The sequence below is a fragment of the Staurois parvus genome, unplaced genomic scaffold, assembly GCF_062004578.1.
Source record: "Staurois parvus isolate SC_StPar_1 unplaced genomic scaffold, SC_StPar_1.0 ptg002073l, whole genome shotgun sequence".
Taxonomy (NCBI): Eukaryota; Metazoa; Chordata; class Amphibia; order Anura; family Ranidae; genus Staurois; species Staurois parvus.
In genome coordinates this window covers 582,501-607,304 of record NW_028319869.1, presented here as the reverse complement: position 1 = coordinate 607,304, position 24,804 = coordinate 582,501, and the positions used below count along the sequence as shown (strand labels likewise).

The 24,804-nt window shown below is 46.7% G+C and overlaps 1 protein-coding gene across 2 annotated transcripts in view; it reads left to right on the top strand.

Annotated features, from left to right (window-relative positions):
- The window catches only part of LOC149432866 (F-actin-monooxygenase mical2-like), a 252,130-nt gene that overhangs the window by 26,495 nt on the left and 200,831 nt on the right, over nt 1-24,804 (top strand). For both annotated transcript variants that reach the window (XM_089664856.1, XM_089664855.1), the window contains exons 2-4: nt 13,128-13,335; nt 18,204-18,320; nt 21,178-21,276. In XM_089664856.1, the coding sequence (XP_089520982.1) occupies nt 13,128-13,335; nt 18,204-18,320; nt 21,178-21,276 (424 nt within the window). The remainder of the gene's footprint in view (nt 1-13,127; nt 13,336-18,203; nt 18,321-21,177; nt 21,277-24,804) is intronic.

Below are 24,804 nucleotides of genomic sequence, written 5' to 3'. Positions count from 1 at the left end.
CCTACATACTGTACGTAGTTTACCCCTGCGTCCTGTACGAAACGCACTCCTGACTTCTTCATTCTGTACATAATGCACTCCTGACTCCTGCATTCTGTACGTAGCGCACTCCTGCATTCTGTACGTAGCGCACTCCTGAGTCCTGCATTCTGTACGTAGCGCACTCCTGAGTCCTGCATTCTGTACGTAGCGCACACCTGAGTCCTGCATTCTGTACGTAGCGCACTCCTGAGTCCTGCATTCTGTACGTAGCGCACACCTGAGTCCTGCATTCTGTACGTAGCGCACACCTGAGTCCTGCATTCTGTACGTAGCGCACACCTGAGTCCTGCATTCTGTACGTAGCGCACACCTGAGTCCTGCATTCTGTACGTAGCGCACTCCTGAGTCCTGCATTCTGTACGTAGCGCACTCCTAAGTCCTGCATTCTGTACGTAGCGCACACCTGAGTCCTGCATTCTGTACACAGCGCACTCCTGAGTCCTGCATTCTGTACGTAGCGCACACCTGAGTCCTGCATTCTGTACGTAGCGCACACCTGAGTCCTGCATTCTGTACGTAGCGCACTCCTGAGTCCTGCATTCTGTACGTAGCGCACACCTGAGTCCTGCATTCTGTACGTAGCGCACTCCTGAGTCCTGCATTCTGTACGTAGCGCACTCCTGAGTCCTGCATTCTGTACGTAGCGCACTCCTGAGTCCTGCATTCTGTACGTAGCGCACTCCTAAGTCCTGCATTCTGTACGTAGCGCACACCTGAGTCCTGCATTCTGTACACAGCGCACTCCTGAGTCCTGCATTCTGTACGTAGCGCACTCCTGAGTCCTGCATTCTGTACGTAGCGCACTCCTGAGTCCTGCATTCTTTACGTAGCGCACACCTGAGTCCTGCATTCTGTACGTAGCGCACTCCTGAGTCCTGCATTCTGTACGTAGCGCACTCCTGAGTCCTGCATTCTGTACGTAGCGCACTCCTGAGTCCTGCATTCTGTACGTAGCGCACTCCTAAGTCCTGCATTCTGTACGTAGCGCACACCTGAGTCCTGCATTCTGTACACAGCGCACTCCTGAGTCCTGCATTCTGTACGTAGCGCACACCTGAGTCCTGCATTCTGTACGTAGCGCACACCTGAGTCCTGCATTCTGTACGTAGCGCACTCCTGAGTCCTGCATTCTGTACGTAGCGCACACCTGAGTCCTGCATTCTGTACGTAGCGCACTCCTGAGTCCTGCATTCTGTACGTAGCGCACTCCTGAGTCCTGCATTCTGTACGTAGCGCACTCCTGAGTCCTGCATTCTGTACGTAGCGCACTCCTAAGTCCTGCATTCTGTACGTAGCGCACACCTGAGTCCTGCATTCTGTACACAGCGCACTCCTGAGTCCTGCATTCTGTACGTAGCGCACTCCTGAGTCCTGCATTCTGTACGTAGCGCACACCTGAGTCCTGCACTCTGTACGTAGCGCACTCCTGAGTCCTGCATTCTGTACGTAGCGCACTCCTGAGTCCTGCACTCTGTACGTAGCGCACTCCTGAGTCCTGCATTCTGTACGTAGCGCACACCTGAGTCCTGCATTCTGTACGTAGCGCACTCCTGAGTCCTGCATTCTGTAATAGGAAGAAGGGTCAGCCGCACACCGGAGGATAGATGAATATAATGTGTATTTATTGATCCATAGGACACACAAAACACCAGGACATGAATACAGGACCTGTTAACACGTTTCACACGATCTCGTGCTTAATCACGGCTGACCCTTCTTCCTATTGCATTGTGTGTGGTGGTGAGCCGGAGCCTGCACCTGTTGTGGATGGATCTGGATTGTTTGCCTGAGTGGTATACCTTTGTTCTTTGGATCCTGCATTCTGTATTTAGCGCACTCCTGAGTCCTGCATTCTGTATGTAGCGCACTCCTACATCCTTCATTCTGTACGTAGCGCACTCCTGAGTCCTACATTCTGTACACAGCACACTGTATGTAGGGAACATTAGGCTTAGAATTTGGCTTAGCATTAGAGCTAAAGTTAGGGTTAATGTTAGGCTTGGCATTTGGGTTAATATTAGGGTTAGGATTAGGTCTAGAGTTATAGTAAGGGTTTACAATTAGCATTAGTAATTAGGATTAGATCAGATTTAACATTTGGGTTAGCATCAGGGATAACTTTAGGGTTAGAGTAGGTAATATTAGAATTAGGGTTGGCATCAGAGTTAACATTGGGGTTGGAGTAAGGGTTAGTATTAGGCCTAGAGTAAGGGTTAAGAGTTAGGGTTCGTATCAGATTTAATATTAGGAGTAACGTTAGGGTTAGCATTAGGCCTAGAGTAAGGGTTAAGAATTAGGGTTAGTATTATTTTTAGAGATAAGTTTAGCCTTAGAGTCAGGGTTAGAGTTATGGTTAGCCTTAGGGTTAGGTTTAGAGATAAGGTTAGCCTTAGGGTTAGGTTTAGAGATAAGGTTAGCCTTAGGGTTAGGTTTAGAGATAAGGTTAGCCTTAGGGTTAGGTTTAGAGATAAGGTTAGCCTTAGGGTTATTTTTAGAGATAAGGTTAGCTTTGGGGTTATGTTTAGAGATAAGGTTAGCCTTAGGGTTAGGTTTAGAGATAAGGTTAGCCTTAGGGTTAGGTTTAGAAATAAGGTTAGCCTTAGGGTTATGCTTAGAGATAAGGTTAGCCTTAGGGTTAGGTTTAGAGATAAGGTTAGCCTTAGGGTTATTTTTAGAGATAAGGTTAGCTTTGGGGTTATGTTTAGAGATAAGGTTAGCCTTAGGGTTATGCTTAGAGATAAGGTTAGCCTTAGGGTTATGCTTAGAGATAAGGTTAGCCTTAGGGTTATGCTTAGAGATAAGGTTAGCCTTAGGGTTATTTTTAGAGATAAGGTTAGCTTTGGGGTTATGTTTAGAGATAAGGTTAGCCTTAGGGTTATGCTTAGAGATAAGGTTAGCCTTAGGGTTATGCTTAGAGATAAGGTTAGCCTTAGGGTTAGGTTTAGAGATAAGGTTAGCCTTAGGGTTATTTTTAGAGATAAGGTTAGCTTTGGGGTTATGTTTAGAGATAAGGTTAGCCTTAGGGTTATGCTTAGAGATAAGGTTAGCCTTAGGGTTATGCTTAGAGATAAGGTTAGCCTTAGGGTTATGCTTAGAGATAAGGTTAGCCTTAGGGTCATGGTTAGAGTTATGGTTAGCCTTAGGCTTAACATTTGAGCTGGAGGTGAAATTACTCTAAACAATACTTCAAAGGTAAGAAAACTCTCACCATCACCTTTAGCAGAACTATCCCGCTTCTCTCCATAAGAGAAAGCTCCATACTTGCCCATCTGCTACCTCCAAGGCCCATGACAATGTTTACATCTCTGTGTGCTTCTCCATATCAATATCTGCACAAGCACGGTCAGGGCCATGGATAAGGGGGCACCACAAGTCCTCCTGTATGGGACCCAGGTCAGCAGGGGGGCCCAGGTAGGTGGGTGAATTGGATGTGGGCAGGGAGGGTGGTCGGCACGGCAGGGGGCAATTACTGGAACCGATCCCCTGTATGGCTCCCTCCGCAGCAGATGAAAGCCGGCTTCATCTCCTCTCCCTCCCACTGGCTTGCAGCTGCTGCAGAGAGCCATACAGGAGATCGGTTCCAGTATTTGCCCCCTCCCCCCCCGCCGCACCCATCGCCTTCACTGTGCACCATACGTTTCCCCCTGTGTGCCCCCACAGTGCTGCCGGCTGGCCTCCTCTCCTTCCCACTGGCAGCTGCAAGCATACAATAGAATCCTTCAGGATGGATAGTGGGGGAAGGGTCCTCTAAATATGTCACATTTACCAGCGCTTTACTTTTCTGAATGAACACAGTGAGTGATCGGTACTGATCACTCACTGTGTTAATTCATAACTGAAGCATAGTAAACTGTTTTTTTTTTTTGGGGGGGGGCTGTCAGGTTGGCAGTATGGGGCCCCATGGTTTCTAAAAGCAGCCCTGCCCCTGTGTGCCCCCACAGTGCTGCCGGATGGCCTTCTCTGCTTCCAAATGGGGGGAAGGGTCCTCTAAACATGTCACATTTACCAGCTCCTTGCTTTTCTGAAGGAACACAATGTGTGATCGGTGCTGATCACTCACTGTGTTCATTCATAACTGAAGCATAGTAAACTTTTTTTTTTGGGGGGGGAGGGCGGGCTGTCTGGTTTGCAGTATGGAGCCCCATGGCTTCTAAAAGCAGTCCTGCCCCTGTGTGCCCCCACAGTGCTGCCGGCTGGCCTCCTCTCCTTCCCACTGGCAGCTGCAAGCATACAATAGAATACTTCAGAATGGGGAGTGGGGGTAAGGGTCCTCTAAATATGTCACATTTACCAGCTCCTTACTTTTCTGAACAACACAATGATTGATCGGTACGGATCACTCACTGTGTTCATTCATAATTGAAGCATCGTAAACTGTGTTTTTTTTTTTTGTTTGTTTTTTTTGGGGGGGGGGGAAACCTGTCAGGTTGGCAGTGTGGGGCCCCATGGTTTCTAAAAGCAGCCCTGTGCACGGTAGAATCACTGCCTGCATACTGACACAATTATTAATAGTGCATTGCCACTGTAATCCAGAGACACAACAGACTACTTTTAATAGTGAACTACTTCATGCCCAAGCGCTCTTTATTTAGGTTTGTGATGATGCCTGAACAAAGATGGGGCCGTCCTTCTGTGGAGAAAGGCAGATGATGGCGTTGTCCGGGGGAGCCCCGTGGAAGTGTTACACTGACACAATGCTGCGCATGCATGGAGTTAGCATGAACTACATATCCGATGACAGGTCCACTTCACTGCATTGCGAACACGCCGTTCCCTCATCAGACGCAGCGCCTGCCAGCCGGTGTCCTCTCCACGCTGATAACATCTGCTGCGGATTTTGTGCTTTTGTGGACCCGGCCGGTGGATGTTTCCTTTGTGTATATAGAACGGCATGTCATCAGTGATTTTGGAAGGAGGAATGTATTTTTAGGAATGAGTAATGCCGTCTGCCCAACGCGGGGCAAGGAAATGGTTTTGTCTCCGGCTGACTTTTCATGTTATCCATCCGGCAATGCCAACATCACGTATTTAAAGGATCATTCCACCATTTACTCGTATTTCTATTTTAGGTGTGTTGTGGGGGGGGGGGGCTGAATATCCAACGCGCTCTGTTTTCTGTTTCTGGAGGTGACATTTTCATCTGATTTCTCCATCACATACAATGAATGAATGGGGCTGAGAGTTCTACCAGACTTCAGCAGCTGGTGGGCGGAGCTGTGAACCCGGTTTACCAGCATCCACTAATATTCAAAAGGGATATTTGAATCTGGTGGGCGGGGTCATCTTCTGCCAAAATTCCTAAATTTTGTTTCTGTCCATCTGGGAGTTTTGAAGAATCTCAAACTTTTTTGTGTGTTCTAGTTCCTCCTCCTAATTGATGGTGGTTGGAACCCCTCATGATGGGCACAGTGGGTGTACAGACCTGGGAACTCAGTACTGGGATGGTGGGAACCCCTCATGATGGGCACAGCGGGTGTACAGACCCGGGAACTCAGTACTGGGATGGTGGGGAACCCCTCATGATGGGCACAGCGGGTGTACAGATCTGGGAACTCAGTACTGGGGTGGTGGGGACCCCTTATGATGGGCACAGTGGGTGTACAGACCTGGGAACTCAACACAGGGATGGTGGGAACTCCTCATAATGGTCACAGCGGGTGTACAGACCCGGGAACTCAGCACAGGGATGGTGGGAACTCCTCATAATGGACACAGCAGGTGTACAGACCCATGAACTCAGCACAGGGATGGTGGGAACCCTTAATAATGGGTGCAGCGGGTGTACAGACCTGGGAACTTAGCACGGGGATGGTGGGAGCCCCTCATAATGGATACAGCAGGGCTGCCAATCGGGGAACTCAGCACAGAGACCTCACCTATAGAGTATCAATTAGAGTAACAATTGTGGGTGGACTCACCCTGCTGTGTCCAACCAATGGCTCTGCAATCAGCCAAGCTCTTTGCTCCTTGCTGATTGAAGACCTCTGCAGAAAGACCACTGCTTCCACCCAGAGCAAAGGTTCCTCTCTGCAGCACACTGGCAGGGGAAAGGCTTTTCTACACAGGCTGTGGCTGCTTTGGAAAAAAAGACATTGTAAGACTTTGCATACCTTTTGTTTCCAAGCACCTGGAATGTCTTAAGTTGGTTTAACTTGAATGCTCATTTGGCCCCTAATTGGCTCTCTTGGCTCTTGAAGCTGGAAAGGCTGATTGTAAGCAAATTAGCCTACTGCCCTCTGGGCCCCACCAACCTGAACAACTTAAGACCCATCTCCCTGCTGCCATTTACCTCAACTCCTAGAATGCTTAGTCTACAATCGCCTGAGCTCCCATCTCACCGACAACAACCTTCTTGACCCTTTACAGTCTGGCTTTCGCTCACTCCACTCCACTGAAACTGCCCTACTAAAACTCACTAATGATCTACTAACTGCTAAAACCAATGACCACTACTCCATACTCATCCCAACCAACGGCCACTGCTCCGTACTCATCCCAACCAATGGCCACTGCTCCGTACTCATCCCAACCAACGGCCACTGCTCCGTACTCATCCCAACCAACGGCCACTGCTCCGTACTCATCCCAACCAACGGCCACTGCTCCGTACTCATCCCAACCAACGGCCACTGCTCCGTACTCATCCCAACCAACGGCCACTACTCCGTACTCATCCCAACCAACGGCCACTACTCCGTACTCATCCCAACCAACGGCCACTACTCCGTACTCATCCCAACCAACGGCCACTACTCCGTACTCATCCCAACCAACGGCCACTACTCCGTACTCATCCCAACCAACGGCCACTACTCCGTACTCATCCCAACCAACGGCCACTACTCCGTACCCATCCCAACCAACGGCCACTACTCCGTACCCATCCCAACCAACGGCCACTACTCCGTACCCATCCCAACCAACGGCCACTACTCCGTACCCATCCCAACCAACGGCCACTACTCCGTACAAATCCCAACCAACGGCCACTACTCCGTACCCATCCCAACCAACGGCCACTACTCCGTACCCATCCCAACCAACGGCCACTACTCCGTACCCATCCCAACCAACGGCCACTACTCCGTACTCATCCCAACCAATGGTCACTACTCCATACTCATCCCAGCCAATGGTCACTACTCCATACTCATCCCAACCAATGGCCACTACTCCGTACTCTTACTACTTGACCTCTCTGCGGCTTTTGATACTGTCGACCATCCCCTCCTCCTCAAAAAACTCTCTTGGCCTCCAAGACTCTGCTCTCTCCTGGTTCTTCTCCTACCTATTGCAGTGCTCCTTCAGCGTTACCTATAACTCTGTCTCCTCCTCTTCACTCCCTCTTTCTGTAGGGGTCCCTCAAGGTTCTGTCCTTGGACCTCTTTTCTTCTCCATCTACACCTCCTCCCTTGGTCACTTGATAAACTCCCACAGCTTTAAGTACCATCTCTATGCTGATGACACACAAATCTATCTTTCTACCCCTCACCTCCCCCCTTCAGTCTCCTCTCGTATTACTAACCTACTAAGTGATATATCGGCATGGATGTCACTCCACTTCCTCAAACTCAGTCTTTTCAAAATGGAGCTCATTCTATTCCCTTCAGCCCGTGCCCCCTCCCCGACTTCTCCATCAATATCAATACCACAACCATCGGTTCCTGCCCTCATGCCAGGGTCCTAGGTGTAATCCTAGACTCCCATCTGTCCTTTCAGCCCCAAATCCAGTCGCTGTCCAAATCTTGTAGACTTCACCTCCACAACATCTCCAAGATACGCCCGTTCTTAACCACAGAAACTACTAAGCAACTTATACACTCCCTGGCTATCTCTCGCCTTGACTATTGTGGTGAGGAACTAGCCAAATCAGCAACAGGCAGACAAACAAATATGAGGTCAGGATATAGCTGGGTAACACCAGGATGTTAGAAGAGATGTGCCATGGTCAAGAACTAGCAGTAACAGCCAGGCAAATGAAGATGGGTCAATACTAGGTTGGATCCCAACGTGAAGTCAGCAGAGATAGGCTGAGATCAGGAACTAGCCAAGTCAACAGGCAGGCAAGCAAAGGCAAGATCAGGATCAGGCTAGGTCACACCAGGAAGTCAGCAGAGATAGGCTGAGATCAGGAACTAGCCAAGTCAACAACAGGCAGGCAAGCAAAGGCAAGATCAGGATCAGGCCAGGTCACACCAGGAAGTCAGCAGAGATGGACCATGGTCAGGAATGGTCAGAAATGAATGAAGGTCAGAGACAGGCCAGAGGTGGTCAGGAACTAGCCAACTCAACAAAAGGCAGGCAAACAAAGTTGGGGTCAAGATCAGGCTGGGTCACACTAGGAAGTCAGTAGAAATAATCTGTGGTCAGGAACTAGCTGTGTCAGCAACAGGCAGTCAAACAAAGTCATGGTCAGGATCCAGCCAAGTCACACCAGGAAACTAAAGGAGATGAGCTGTGCTCAGGAACAAGTAGAGTCAGCAACAGGCAGGCAAACAACGGCAGAGTCAGGATCAGGTCGGGTTCCAACGGAAAGTCAGCAGAGATGGGCCGAGGTCAGGAACTAGCCAAGTCAGCAACAGGCAGGCAAACACAGCCAAGATCAGGATCACCAGGAATTCCGAGCAGAGCCAAGTCCAGGGGTAGGCCAAATCAGCAACATGTAAGCAGGTTACAGAAATAGGTGTGGATTCGGGTGGCAGGTTAACAAGTGAAGACAATCCATTGTTTCTTAAATAGGCCATCTGGCACAAATCAATGGGCTTAGGTGGGCGTGTTCTTATGTATTCCCTCAAATGTGTGTGCAACAGGCTGCCATTGACCCTTGCTTTGCTCACTGGAGAACGTGTACATCGTCTTCTGATGCCGTCCTAGAAACACCAAACGTTTTTCATGATTGCCTTGGGTTGTGATGAGGATGACTGAATATTGAATTGAAGCATTGTGCTGTAATGTTCAGAAAACAACATTTATTCCGAAGACAAATTGTATGCAAAAACAATACGTTTCAGGGACTGTCCTCTTCCTTCTTCATCAGGGCTTAAAGGAAAAAAGAAACAATGTATATGTATTCAAAGATCAATGAATACCAAATGATAAAAAGCTACACTCTCCTTTCTCTTCACTGCTGTGTGTGTCTCTTGGAGTTTATTCTTCTCTTCTTGTCCTGGTGACAACAAGAAACAAACTGAGGAAAAAATCTCCCCAGTGGGGTCACAGAGCAGTAATAGAGCAAAAAAAGGTTACAACTTCTTTCAGCTATTTAGAAATGAAATTGAAAAAAAAAATGTTTTGGCTCGAAATACACTTTAAAGACAGATTTACTATCAAACAGTTACATAATCACTCTACACGATAGCAACATGCAGCCCGCACCCTCCTGAGGTCATGGTGCATTGTGGGGTTCCTCTGCTGTCAGGGATGATGTAAGGACTCAGCAATGTCACGACCGACCCCCTTACCTCATCCAGCCATTGTATCGATGATGTCTAATGTCAAAGATTAATTAGCACAACACCCAGCTGGGTTTTAACAGGCCTGGAATTCTGGGCCGGCTCTGCGCACACAGGACAGGGGTGCGGACAGTGCTTCCAGCCTGCGTTCAAAGGTGCACTCTGGTCTCACACGAAAATTAACACGGATGCGGTCATAGGATCTCAGCTTCTTAGAACTTGGCTCCTGTCACTATATAGATTTGTATAAAATTGATATATTATATATGTAATATAGCTTTTATAGCAGCAAAGGGTGGGGCCAACTCAATATTGAACCCTCCGTACTAAGACTGGGGGGGCCATTAAAGTTCATGTGTGTGTAACGGCAGGCCGACCAATACTGTTGGCAATATAGTATATACAGTATATATATTATTATTATTATACAGGATTTATATCACGCCAACAGTTTGCTCAGCGCTTTACATTATAGTGGGAGACAATACAGTAACAATACAGTTCAATACAAGAGGGATTTGAGGGCCCTGATCCTGGGAGCTTACAATCTAGGAGGGAGGGGTGAATGGTACAATAGGTAATAACTGTGAGGGATGGAGTGGTTGGAAGAGTAGAGGATTCCAGTATTAGCAGAGGGTGGGATAGGCTTTCCTGATATACTGTGTGTGTATATATATATATATATATATATTTTACAATAATAAATTGTAAGAGATTGTAATAGATTGTAAGCTCCAAAGAGCAGGGCCCTCGATCCCCTCATGTTTTGCATTGTACTGGTATTGTTCTGTCACATGTTCTGTCCCCCTTTGTAATGTAAAGCGCTGAGCGAACTATTGGCGCTTTATAAATACTGTATAATAATAATAATTATATATATTTTAGAATAATAATTGTATTATAAATAAATAAGTATACAATTAGGCTTCATGTACACGGGATGTTTCTGAACAGTGGAAACTGACTGCTGGAAAATGTAGGTTAAAAAAAGTCTGATTATGCGCATTTGCGTTTAGAAGCGTTTTTTTAAAGATAAGCACAGGAGAACCTCCCAAATGCCCAGAGTGCACTGAAAAGTGGTAAATTATTAATGAATTCAGACTGTTTCAGAGAAATACAGAGAGTAGAAGCAGAGACAGCAGTATGTGTTGAGATTAGCTTAGGTGTGAGTTGCTCATTAACATTTCTTTTGTTTCCAAGGGTGGGAAAGGTGTCTGGTGGAGGGAGTCATTAAGGTCACCTGGCAGGGGGGTCTTTATGAGGAATTTGAGGTGTGAATGGTCATTAACATATCTTTTGTTTCCAAGAGTGGGAGAGGTCTGAGATGTGAATTGATCATTGCAACATGTGACCAGCTTGGTAGGAACATCCTGTGTTCAGTGTTTTGTCCATCTGAGTACCTTGAAAATGCTTTGCATGCATTTTTCATGATGAAAAAAGGCTCTGGACAGCATCGGGAGACCATAAGACTTGAAAAACAATTCAGACACAAACTCTTATAAATGTGATTTGCTGCGTTTAGCCTCGTTTACAAGCATTTGGCATTTGAAACGCTGATAAAATCGTCTGCTGAATGCAAGTTTTCTGCGTTCAAAAAAACGACTGTAAACAACATGTACATGTACATAGACACATAGGAAAACATTAGGGAGAGTTCAGGGGCTGCTGAAAAAAACGTGGAACAGCTCCTAAACGTGAGTTTATCATCTGCAGTGTACATGAGCCCTTAAAGTAATATATAACAATATATTTTTTTAATATATAATATATTTTATATATATATATAGAAAGAGAGATCATTATATATACAGTACATCACCTGTTTTTAGACTGAATCTGACATATTAGAGGGTCAGTTTGCTGAAAAATGGAAATTTGATTTATGTGTATGTGAAGCACATGGATCCAAAGACTCTTCCAGGGACTCCCCCAGCAAAAAGCTCTCAAGAGTCTCACTTTTCCTTCTAAAAAAAATTCATAGTTGGGACCGGTTGTAGGAGTCACGAACACAAACTTGGCTGCTGGAGTCTCTGAGATAAAAATGCCAGTTGGTGATCTAAGGTTGGATTTTGGCTGACTAACCCTTTAAGCCCAACTCAAAAAGAAGTTTTCTTTATTACCGATAGTTTTCCATAGGGAGGGTAAGAGTCAGAAATGCTGTCTAATGTTCTCCAGGAGGGATTCCTTCCCATTTCCTGTCCAGGTGTCACCAGGAATAAGAGGGTGCAGGTGTCCCCGTGAATAGTAGGCTTGAGGTGTCAACACAAATAGTAGAGTTCAGGTGTCACCACAAATAGGAGAGTACAGGTGTCACCATGAATAGGAGAGTGCTGGTGTCACCATGAATAGGAGAGTGCTGGTGTCACCATGAATAGGAGACTGCTGGTGTCACCATGAATAGGAGAGTGCTGGTGTCACCAGGAATAGGAGAGTGCTGGTGTCACCAGGAATAGGAGAGTGCTGGTGTCACCAGGAATAGGAGAGTGCTGGTGTCACCAGGAATAGGAGAGTGCTGGTGTCACCAGGAATAGGAGAGTGCTGGTGTCACCAGGAATAGGAGAGTGCTGGTGTCACCAGGAATAGGAGAGTGCTGGTGTCACCAGGAATAGGAGAGTGCTGGTGTCACCAGGAATAGGAGAGTGCTGGTGTCACCAGGAATAGGAGAGTGCTGGTGTCACCAGGAATAGGAGAGTGCTGGTGTCACCAGGAATAGGTGAGTGCTGGTGTCACCAGGAATAGGTGAGTGCTGGTGTCACCAGGAATAGGTGAGTGCTGGTGTCACCAGGAATAGGAGAGTGCTGGTGTCACCAGGAATAGGAGAGTGCTGGTGTCACCAGGAATAGGAGAGTGCTGGTGTCACCAGGAATAGGAGAGTGCTGGTGTCACCAGGAATAGGAGAGTGCTGGTGTCACCAGGAATAGGAGAGTGCTGGTGTCACCAGGAATAGGAGAGTGCTGGTGTCACCAGGAATAGGAGAGTGCTGGTGCCACCAGGAATAGGAGAGTGCTGGTGCCACCAGGAATAGGAGAGTGCTGGTGCCACCAGGAATAGGAGAGTGCTGGTGCCACCAGGAATAGGAGAGTGCTGGTGCCACCAGGAATAGGAGAGTGCTGGTGTCACCAGGAATAGGAGAGTGCTGGTGTCACCAGGAATAGGAGAGTGCTGGTGTCACCAGGAATAGGAGAGTGCTGGTGTCACCAGGAATAGGAGAGTGCTGGTGTCACCAGGAATAGGAGAGTGCTGGTGCCACCAGGAATAGGAGAGTGCTGGTGCCACCAGGAATAGGAGGGCGTGGGTGTACCCACGAATAGTAGGCTTGAGGTGTCACCAGGAATAGGAGAGTACAGTTGTCACCAGGAATAGGAGAGTACAGTTGTCACCAGGAATAGGAGAGTGCTGTTGTCCCCAGGAATAGGAGGGTTCAGGTGTCCCCAGGAATAGGAGGGTGCTGGTGTCCCCAGGAATAGGAGGGTTCAGGTGTCCCCAGGAATCGGAGGCTACTGGTGTCACCAGGACACAACAAACAATACAGACCAGACAGGTCTTCTAAACTTTCCCCACTCTACTAAATGCATATGATTTTGTTTCTCCCTATGCACTAAGGTTATCTATGTTTTTTTTTTTTTATTCTAGTGCCTAATTATTGGCGGGGGCCCTTGTGGACTGCGGCTTGCCATTGAGTTGGCTTGTTTAGGAGCCAAAGTGGTTGTGGTGGAAAAGAGAGACACCTTCTCCCGAAACAACGTTCTGCACCTCTGGCCGTACACCATCCACGACCTTCGATGTCTCGGGGCCAAGAAGTTTTATGGCAAGTTCTGCGCGGGAGCCATTGATCATATAAGTGAGTGTCATGGCAGAGGGGCTATGTGAGAGCTGGCTTTTGGAAAGCTGATTAAGGTGGATCTAACCCAAGATATATTTTTTTGCGTGTGAGATGCATGTGTATTAAGTGTAAGTGTAACACATCCAGAGTTACTCTTTCTCCAAAGCTTGTGAAGACCTAACCTTCAAACAGATTCCAAAAGATACTCTCCAAAATCTTGTAGAAAGCCTTTCCAGGAGAGCGGAGGATGTTAGGGCCGCAAAGGAGGTCCAACTCCACCCTAATGGTCATAGTTTTATTATGGGATGACCAACAAGCTTATTGGAACTTGTTGGTCATCCCATTCGAAAACCATGGACATTAATATGGAGTTGGACCTGCTTTGTGGCTCTAACATCCTCCACTCTATGGGGAAGGCTTTCCACAAGATTGTGGAGAACATCTATGGAAATTTATGTCCATTGGGAGGTCAGGCAATGATGTTGGTTGAGAAGACCTGGCTCACAATGGGTGTTCCAGTTCACCCCAAAGAACCTCAACCCTACTGAACATCGTTTTGGTGAACTGGAACACCCATTGTGAACCAGGTCTTTTCAACCAACATCATTACCTGACCTCCCAATGGGCATAAATTAGATGTTCTCCATAATCTTGTGGAAAGCCTTCCCCAAAGAGTGGAGGATGATAGAGCCACAACGGAGGTCCAACTCCATATTAATGGCCATTGTTTTCGAATGGAATGACCAACAAGTTCCAATAAGCTTGTTGGGCATCCCATTTTAAAACCATGAGGTGTTGAGGAACTTAACCTCAACCCTACTGAACATAAGTTCCTCAACACCTCATGGTTTTGAAATGGGATGACCAACAAGCTTATTGGAACTTGCTGGTCATCCCATTCGAAAACCATGGCTATTATTATGGAGTTGGACCTCCTTTGTGGCTCTAACATACTCCACTCCTTGGGGAAGGCTTTCTACAAGATTATGGAGAACATCTATGGAACAAGATTATGGAGAAAATGTATGTCCATTGGGAAGTCAGGTAATGATGTTGGTTGAGAAGACCTGACTCACAATGGGTGTTCCAGTTCACCCCAAAGATGTTCAGTAGGGTTCAGGTTAAGTTCCTCAAGACCAAACTGGCCAAGCTATGTCTTTATGGAGATGTTTCATTAAAAGACTTGGCTCACAATTCATCAAAAACGTAGGTAGGGTTGAGGTCAGAGCTCCCCACCAAACTTCCTGGCTTTGTACCAAGGGTCATGGGGGAACAGAAAAGGGTATTCCCCAAACTGTTTCCAAAACATTTCACCTTAAAATTATCTGAAATTATTTTATGCTTAGTATTGTTGTAGTATTAGTGTATATGTGTGAGCAGTGCGGGGTCGGGTTCCTTTACTGCCCAAGGGAAAAAAAGGTCAAAGTGTCCCCCATTGCAGATTCTGCCCTTATTGCACCATCCCCAAAGTGGTGGCCGCCTCTTCATGCCTACCCCCAGCTATGTGTGTGTTGACCTACATTTTGGGGGATATCTAGTGAGCAGTGCATGTCAGTGTAGTAAAGAACATCTCAGACCCTTTGATGTACCACAAGGCATTCAAGCCAATTCTCATGCTCTGTGATGTACTGGGCTGGCCAAAAATGGTTATGGTTTTTGGTGAACTGCTGCTCAGTAAGAGTGCCGTAGAACTTAATCATCCAGATGTCATCCACATTAAATGTGCATGCGTAGGTGTAAACGGTCTCAAATGTGCCTCTTTTTTTCTGGGTCGGTGACTTTTAGATATGCTGACCTTTAGATAGCTGGTACTCCAAAGTCTGCTGGTAAAATCGACACTGGTCCTCTAAAGTTCTAAATTGGCACCTCTGGTAGTATCAGTCTCGTAGGTCCCCATCCCTCCGCAGCTCTCGCTGGTTCCTCCCTCTTACTTCCATGCTACTATGGAATAGTCATGAAGAAGGTGCACCCAATGTCCATAGGAATGCAAGTTCAATGGTGTAGGGTTGTCAGTGGTGTACCCCAAGGTTCAGTGTTATTAGTGGGGTACCCCAAGGTTCAGTGTTATTAGTGGGGTACCCCAAGGTTCAGTGTTGGGACCCTTACTTTTTAATATATTTATAAACGATATAGGGTCGGGGATTATAAATTCCATTTCAGTCTTTGCAGATGACACCAAGCTGTGCCGGGGAATAACGTCCTTACAGGATGTCTCCAACTTACAATCCGACCTCAATGCTCTGTGTAATTGGGGGACTATGGGGCCAATGAGGTTTAATGTTGATAAATGTAAGGTTCTGCACTTGGGGGCTAAGAATATACATGCATCGTACATACTAGGGGGGGTACAACTGGGGGGGTCAATGGTGGAGAAGTATCTGGGGTGGTCAATGGTAAAGGATCTGGGGGTTCTGGTAGATCACAAGCTTAATAATGACATGCAATGCCAAGCTACCGGTTCTAAAGCGAGCAAAATCCTCTCTTATATTAAGAGAGGTATAGACTCCAGAGAGAGAGATATCATATTACCCCCCCGGTACAAATCATTAGTAAGACCTCATCTGGAATATGCAGTTCAGTTTTGGGCACCAATTCACAAAAAGAACATTGGGGAACTGGAGAAAGTACAGAGAAGGGCAACCAAACTGATAAGAGGCATGGAGGAGATCAGCTATGAGGAGAGATTAGAGGAACTGAATGTATTCTCTACTGAGAAGAGGAGATTAAGGGGGGATATGATCTCCATGTATAATACATAAGGGGGGATATGATCTCCATGTATAATACATAAGGGGGGATATGATCTCCATGTATAATACATAAGGGGGGATATGATCTCCATGTATAATACATAAGGGGGGATATGATCACCATGTATAATACATAAGGGGGATATGATCTCCATGTATAATACATAAGGGTGGATATGATCTCCATCTATAATACATAAGGGGGGATATGATCACCATGTATAATACATAAGGGGGGATATGATCTCCATGTATAATACATAAGGGGGGGATATGATCTCCATGTATAATACATAAGGGGGGATATGATCTCCATGTATAATACATAAGGGGGGATATGATCTCCATGTATAATACATAAGGGGGGATATGATCACCATGTATAATACATAAGGGGGGATATGATCTCCATGTATAATACATAAGGGGGATATGATCTCCATGTATAATACATAAGGGGGGGATATGATCTTCATGTATAATACATAAGGGGGGGATATGATCTTCATGTATAATACATAAGGGGGATATGATCTCCATGTATAATACATAAGGGGGGATATGATCTCCATGTATAATACATAAGGGGGGATATGATCTCCATGTATAATACATAAGGGGGGATATGATCTCCGTGTATAATACATAAGGGGGATATGATCACCATGTATAATACATAAGGGGGGATATGATCTCCCTGTATAATACATAAGGGGGATATGATCTCCATGTATAATACATAAGGGGGGGATATGATCTCCATGTATAATACATAAGGGGGGATATGATCTCCATGTATAATACATAAGGGGGATATGATCTCCATGTATAATACATAAGGGGGGATATAATCTCCATGTATAAATACATAAGGGGGGGATATGATCTCCATGTATAATACATAAGGGGGGGATATGATCTCCATGTATAATACATAAGGGGGGATATGATCTCCATGTATAATACATAAGGGGGGGATATGATCTCCATGTATAATACATAAGGGGGGATATGATCTCCATGTATAATACATAAGGGGGATATGATCTCCATGTATAATACATAAGGGGGGATATAATCTCCATGTATAAATACATAAGGGGGGGATATGATCTCCATGTATAATACATAAGGGGGGGATATGATCTCCATGTATAATACATAAGGGGGGGATATGATCTCCATGTATAATACATAAGGGGGGGATATGATCTCCATGTATAATACATAAGGGGGGGATATGATCTCCATGTATAATACATAAGGGGGGGATATGATCTCCATGTATAATACATAAGGGGGGGATATGATCTCCATGTATAATACATAAGGGGGGGATATGATCTCCATGTATAATACATAAGGGGGGATATGATCTCCATGTATAATACATAAGGGGGATATGATCTCCATGTATAATACATAAGGGGGGATATGATCTCCATGTATAATACATAAGGGGGGGATATGATCTCCATGTATAATACATAAGGGGGATATGATCTCCATGTATAAATACATAAGGGGGGGATATGATCTCCATGTATAATACATAAGGGGGGGATATGATCTCCATGTATAATACATAAGGGGGGATATGATCTCCATGTATATATACATCAGTGGTTCATATAGTGAACTCGGTATAGTTATTCCCCCTGAGGTCATCACAGAGGACAAGGGGGCGCTCTTTACATCTGGAAGAAAAGAAATGTAATCTCCAAACACGGAAAGTTTTCTTCACAGTAAGAGCTGTGAGAATGTGGAATAGACTCCCTCAAGAGTTGGTTGTGGCCAGCTCAGTGGATTGCTGTAGGAAAGTCCTGGATCCTTTCTTGGATACACAGAATATAACTGGATATAACATTTATAGGGAAAGTTGATCCAGGGAATATCCAATTGCCTCTCGGGGGATCAGGAAGGAATCTTTTCCCTGCAGGAGCAAATTGGATCGTGCTTTGCTGGGTTTTTTCACCTTCCTCTGGATCAACTGTGGGTGTAGGATTATAACTTTTTTTTTTTATGGTTGAACTGGATGGACTTTTGTCTTTTTTTCAGCCAGACTAACTATGTACATTAGGAGGCCTTTATTGAGAATTGCAGCAAGTATATCAAGCCAACCTATTGTCTTTGCAGGTATCTGGCAGCTGCAGCTCATGTTGTTTAAGATCGCTCTTCTGCACGGTATAGAGATCCATGTGAATGTCGAATTTGTCAAACTTCTGGAGCCGCCGGAGGATCAAGAGAACCAAAGTAGGTTTTATTGTAATAAAATAAATTTATATTGTATCCCGCCTCATTTCCTGGCTGGAGGGCGTCCAGCACCATCCAGCTCTTTCCTTCCCAGCCTGGCTGTCCCAGGCCCAAGCCCCTTTTGGATTGCAGTACAGTCATGGAGGCTCACCATTGCATGTGGGTGTTACCTATGTAAATACAACCTGCCTAGGAACGCCCACTCCTCCAGGTTACCACCCACTGATCAAGGCGTTTGCATAATCCTTCCCAAGAGCCATCCCACTGCTTGCATCAGAGCTGAGGGTTCTTGAGAGGAGGCAGGGGGCTGTGGTGTTTTCAGCAAGCTGTTTACAGCACCCTGCCAGCCCCCACCAGTCATGCATTGCATAGAGAAGCACAGAGACCCAGTAATGACAAATTCACATAATGAAAATGAAAGGATTTTATATAAAAATGTCATTACCGTGTTGATAAAAAATGTTGATACCGTGTGCTCAGAGCGACTTCACAGACGACTAACAGTGCGATTTCACGTGCGACTTGCTGACAATTTTATTTAACAGATGTCCGTGGAAGCCACAATGAAGCTGCACTGAAAGAGCGCAGGAACCATTCTCAAAGTCGCTGTGGTTCCATTGCCGCAAATGGGGTGCAACTTGTCATGAGCCTTTGAACTGACAAGCAGGTGCGGACTGACAACTCATAGGGCCCCCGGGCAATTGGGGATCATGGGGCCCCTGTGTCCTTGCCCACACTCAAAACACACCCAAAAAAGCCTATAAAAGGTACCAGGGAAATTTTTTGGGGCCCCCTACTGACCACGGGCCCTCAGGCAGTGCCCAAGTGCTCGAATGGTCAGTCCGCCCCTGCTGACAAGTCACATGACAAGTCACATGACAAGTCACGCTGGGGTGAACCAGGGCTAGATGTAAGATTTAAGGCTGCATTCACATCTGTGTGTTAGGAGAACGCACGCAGAAACCGTCATTTCCATGCACGTCCCCAGAATGAGCATAAAATACGCATTGCGCTTGCAGTGCCATTCATGCACCCCAAATGCGGGAAGCAAATGCATGCAAAAATGCTGCAAAGCACGTGGTAAACACACAAAAACCAGAGTGCAGAAAAAAAATACCCAGAACGCAGCAAAAAAAAAAAAAAAGCAGCAACAAAAAGAAAAAAAACCTACACAAACCAGAATGCAGCAAAAAAATACAAACACTAACCAGAATGCAGAAAATAAATACAAACCAGAATGCAGCAAAAAATCCCCCAGAATGAAGCAAAAAAACAAAACACACAAACCAGAATCCAAAAAAAAAACCCCACTAACCAGAATGCAACAAAAAATTAAAAAATCCCCACAAATCACAATGCATTAAATAAAAAAACAGAGCGCAGCAAAAAAATAAATGCATAAACCAGAATGCAGCAAAAAAAAAAACAAAACCCCGTAACGCAGCAAAACAAACCAAACCTCAGCAAAAATAAAAAAAAAACACTAACCAGAATGCAGAAAAAATACACAAACCAGTATGCAGCAAAATAAAAACCGCATGTAAACCAGGACGCAGCAAAGAAAAAAAACACAAAAACCAGAACGCAATCTAAAAAAAAAAAATAAACCAGAACACAGCAAAAAAAAAAGTGGTTAATGTTAATGGTGCCCCAAATACGGAAAGCAAAAGCATGCAGGAAAAAGACACAAACCGGAGCGCACCAAAAAACAAAAAGCACACAAACAGGAATGCAGCAAAAAAAAAAAAAAAAAAAAAACAGAATGCAGCAAAAAGACAAAACAAAAAAAAAACACTTTGCTTTGCCGCATTTGTCACGCATAGGGCAGCCCACGCCGGTTTCCATGTCGCGCAAAAAAAAACGTATGGAGAAGCACGCATGTCACGTGCGCTACAGATGTCATCTAAGGTAAGTCAGGGCAGCAGACGTTCTAACAACGGCCAATCCCCAGTCACGCCATCGATAATCTTGGCACAGGTTGGTGCCTTTCCCCGTCTCATCGCAGCCACCGGTGCGTGCCGGGATAAAGGTGGCGATTAATCTGGCTCCGGTTGGTGGGATCGTTGTAGCCGGGAAGGGGAAGGCGGGGGGGAGGTTTCAGAATGATCACAAGGTGATGACAAATTGGAATTTTGGAAGATTCTGAAACCCGAGAGAATGAAAATGAGACGAGGACATGAATTTATAGCCTGTTATGTCAGCGGATTGCCAGTGTCAGAGTGCGGCAAACACCCCACCCCCCCCACCCCCACCCCCGCGAAGCGGCGATTTGTAAACTGTTAGCGGCTCGTTGATGTGTCGGGAACGAGTTTTGGAAATAATGACATTCGAGGACAGAGCCGTTCTAGAAGTAGAATGAAATAATCGAGAGCAAGAAAAATTCGGAGTGCCCTATATCCAAGCAGCTGAAGGTTCAGATGTTCAGGTACTTATTACCACTCACAGATAACACTACTTCCCTGACAACCCCTTCACCTGCTTTTCTCTCCAGAAGGACGGCATCACCTTTGTTCAGGCATCATCCAGAGTCACCATCTACTTCCTGGAGCGAGATACTGACCGTTCTGGGCTGTGTTCACAAATGTCTGACACAAATCAGCCCCTGCTGATTGTTAATATTATTAGTATTATTATTGTTATTATTATTGTTTTTGTTGTTATTATTATAATTATTATAGAGGATTTATATAGCACCAACAGTTTGCACAGCCAGATTGTTTGAACTGGACTGGGAATGTACCCAGAACAGATTCACAAGCCAATCGCCCCATGTCTCATTCTCACCCCTGACCGTAATGTCTCCGCCTCTATAATACCAACATTAACCAATTACCTCTCCATTTCCATTTTCCAAAAGTCGCTTGGAGGGCGGAGTACCTGCCCCAGGATCACCCCTTATCGGACTATGACTTTGATGTGATCATCGGGGCAGACGGACGCAGGAACACCCTGGAAGGTATTGTAATTATTAATGGTGTCGATCCCATATCACTCACCTGAAAGTGAACCTTTACTTCACTACTTACCTAAACCTGATCTCCAGCCTCCCATCCAGTCTTGCACAGGGTACCGGCTCCTCCCCTCCAGTCTTGCACAGGGGTATTGGCTCCTCCCATCCAGTCTTGCACAGGGGTATTGGCTCCTCCCATCCAGTCTTGCACAGGTTTACCGGCTCCTCCTTTTCAGTCTTGCACAGGTGTACCGGCTCCTCCCATCCAGTCTTGCACAGGTGTACCGGCTCCTCCCCTTCAGTCTGGTACAGGGGTATTGGCTCCTCCTCTTCAGTCTTGCACAGGTGTACCGGCTCCTCCCCTTCACTCTTGCACAGGTGTACCGGCTCCTCCCCTCCAGTCTTGCACAGCTGTACCGGCTCCTCCCCTTCACTCTTGCACAGCTGTACCGGCTCCTCCCCTTCACTCTTGCACAGGTGTACCGGCTCCTCCCCTTCACTCTTGCACAGGTGTACCGGCTCCTCCCCTTCACTCTTGCACAGGTGTACCGGCTCCTCCCCTTCACTCTTGCACAGGTGTACCGGCTCCTCCCCTCCAGTCTTGCACAGCTGTACCAGCTCCTCCCCTTCAGTCTTGCACAGGTGTACCGGCTCCTCCCCTTCATTCTTGCACAGGTGTACCAGCTCCTCCCCTTCACTCTTGCACAGGTGTACCGGCTCCTCCCCTTCACTCTTGCACAGCTGTACCGGCTCCTCCCCTTCACTCTTGCACAGTTGTACCGACTCCTCCCCTTCACTCTTGCACAGTTGTACCGGCTCCTCCCCTTCACTCTTGCACAGGTGTACTGGCTCCTCCCCTTAACTCTTGCACAGTTGTACTGGCTCCTCCCCTTCACTCTTGCACAGGTGTATTGGCTCCTCCCCTTAACTCTTGCACAGTTGTACCGGCTCCTCCCCTCCAGTCTTGCACAGCTGTACCGGCTCCTCCCCTTCACTCTTGCACAGGTGTACCGGCTCCCCCCCTTCACTCTTGCACATTTGTTAGCGGCTCCTCCCCTCCAGTCTTGCACAGCTGTACCAGCTCCTCCCCTTCACTCTTGCACAGGTGTACTGGCTCCTCCCCTCCAGTCTTGCACAGCTGTATCGGTTCCTCCCCTTCACTTTTGCACAATGTCTCCAGGTTGTCATGTTGCATTTTCCCGAAAATGACAGCGGCTGCAGATGGAACAGGAAAGATTATTTTTTAATAACATTCAGTTGCAATATGTCACAATTTTATACGCTACATTATTATTTTTATTTATTTTCTATTTTTTTTTTTTCACGAAAGTGGAGTTACCCTTTAAATGTCCTCTCTGTCAGTCGTCTGACTCTGCAGTGTGTCGGTGTTGTCATCTGATGGGTGACACAGCCGTTCCTCCAGAGGTGAAGGTTGTTATTTACTAAGGTGTTTCCTGGGTGGTACAACACATGGGTGTGTCCGGCCAGCTCTCTGGATGACGGAGGCCATCAAACAGCAGCTGGCGGTAGAACGCCGAATCCAACCCACGATCCTATAAAATCCTGAACTTCCTACAAAGAGACTCTGTGAGCCCCGCAATTTGACACTTTTGAGATTTCCATTTAATGCCGTTTAACAGACGTCTTTAGTGTTTTAAAGGCTTTCTTTAGCTTTACAGCGTCTATGTGATCATCAAGATCATGAAAAATATGTCGTGTGTATAATCCATGTACACTGTATTGCCGGAATATCGGGCCGCCGGCCTTTCCACACACATGACCTTTAATGGCCCCCCAGTCTTAGTCCGTAGGGTTCAATATTGAGTTGGCCCCGCCCTTTCCCCCCACATGACCTTTAACAGCCCCTCCCAGTCTTAGTCCGTAGGGTTCAATATTGAGTTGGCCCCGCCCTTTCCACACACATGACCTTTAATGGCCCCCCAGTCTTAGTCCGTAGGGTTCAATATTGAGTTGGCCCCGCCCTTTGCAGCTATAACAGCTTCAACTCTTCTGGGAAGGCCGTCCACAAGATTTAGGAGGGTGTCTATGGGAAGGTTGGACCATTCTTCCAGAAGCACATTTGTCAGGTCAGGCACTGATGTCGGGGGAGGAGGCCTGGCTCGCAGTCTCCGCTCTAATTCATCCCAAAGGTGTTCTATGGGGTTGAGGTCAGGACTCTGTGCAGGACAGTCAAGTTCCTCCACCCCAAACTGGTTCCTCCATGTCTTTATGGACCTTGCTTTGTGCACTGGGGGGCAGTCATGTTGGAACAGGAAGGGGCCATCCCCAAACTCTTCCCACAAAGTTGTCCAAAATGTCGCCTTAAGAGTTCCCTTCACTGGAACTAGGGGGCCAAGCGCAACCCCTGAAAAGCAACCACACACCATAATCCTCCCCTCCACCAAACTTACACTTGGCACAATGCAGTCAGGCAAGTACCGTTCTCCTGGCCACCACCAAACCCAGACACGTCCACCGGATTGCCAGACAGAGAAGCATGATTGGTCACTCCAGACAACACATCTCCTCTGCTCTAGAGTCCAGTGGCAGCATGCTTTACACCACAGCATCTGACGCTTTGCATTGCACTTGGTGATGTAAGGCTTGGATGCAGCTGCTCGGCCATGGAAACCTATTCCACTGTTGTTGGGCTCATCTGAAGGCCACACCAAGTTTGGAGGTCTTTAGCTATTGACTCTGCAGACAGTTGGCGACTTCTGCGCACTGTGCGCTTCAGCATGCGCTGACTTCGCTCTGTCATGTGACATGGCCTACCACTTGGTGGCTGGGTTGCAGTTCCCAGTTGCTTCCACTTGTTTCCACTAACAGTTGGCTGTGGAGACAAAGGATCACACGAGGGTCAAAGGAACTCCCAGAGAGGTCACTGGAGACACATTGGGACACAGGAGTGCACAGAGGTCATTGGGGTCACTGGAAACAAAGGAACACAAAGAGGTCACTGGAGACACAGGAGGTCACAGAGGTCATTGAGGTCACTAGAGACACAGGAGCCTACATAGGACACTGGGGTCAGTGGAGACACCGGAGTTTAAAAAGATCACTGAAGACAGTGGAGACAAAGGAATGGCCAAAGATCACTGGGGTAGCTAAAGACAAAGGAGTTTACATAGGATAATGGGGTCAATGGAGACACAGGAGCACAAGTAGGTCACTGGGTTCACTGGAGACAAACAAATGCACAGAGATCAGTTGGGTAGCTGGTGACACAGGAACTCACACTGGGGTCACTAAAAGCATATGAACTTACATAGGATACTGGGGTCATTGGAGACATAGGAGCTCACAGAGGTCACTGAGGTCACTAGAGACACAGGAGCCTACATAGAACACTGGGGTCACTGGAGACACAGGAGCGCAAAGAGGTCATTGGAGACACATGAGCTTACATAGAATACTGGGGTCACTGGAGACACAGGAGCACAAAGAGGTCATTGGAGTCACTAGAGACAAAGGAGGGCAGAGGTTATTGGGGTCACTGGAGACACAGGAGTGCAAAGAGGTTATTGGGGTCAC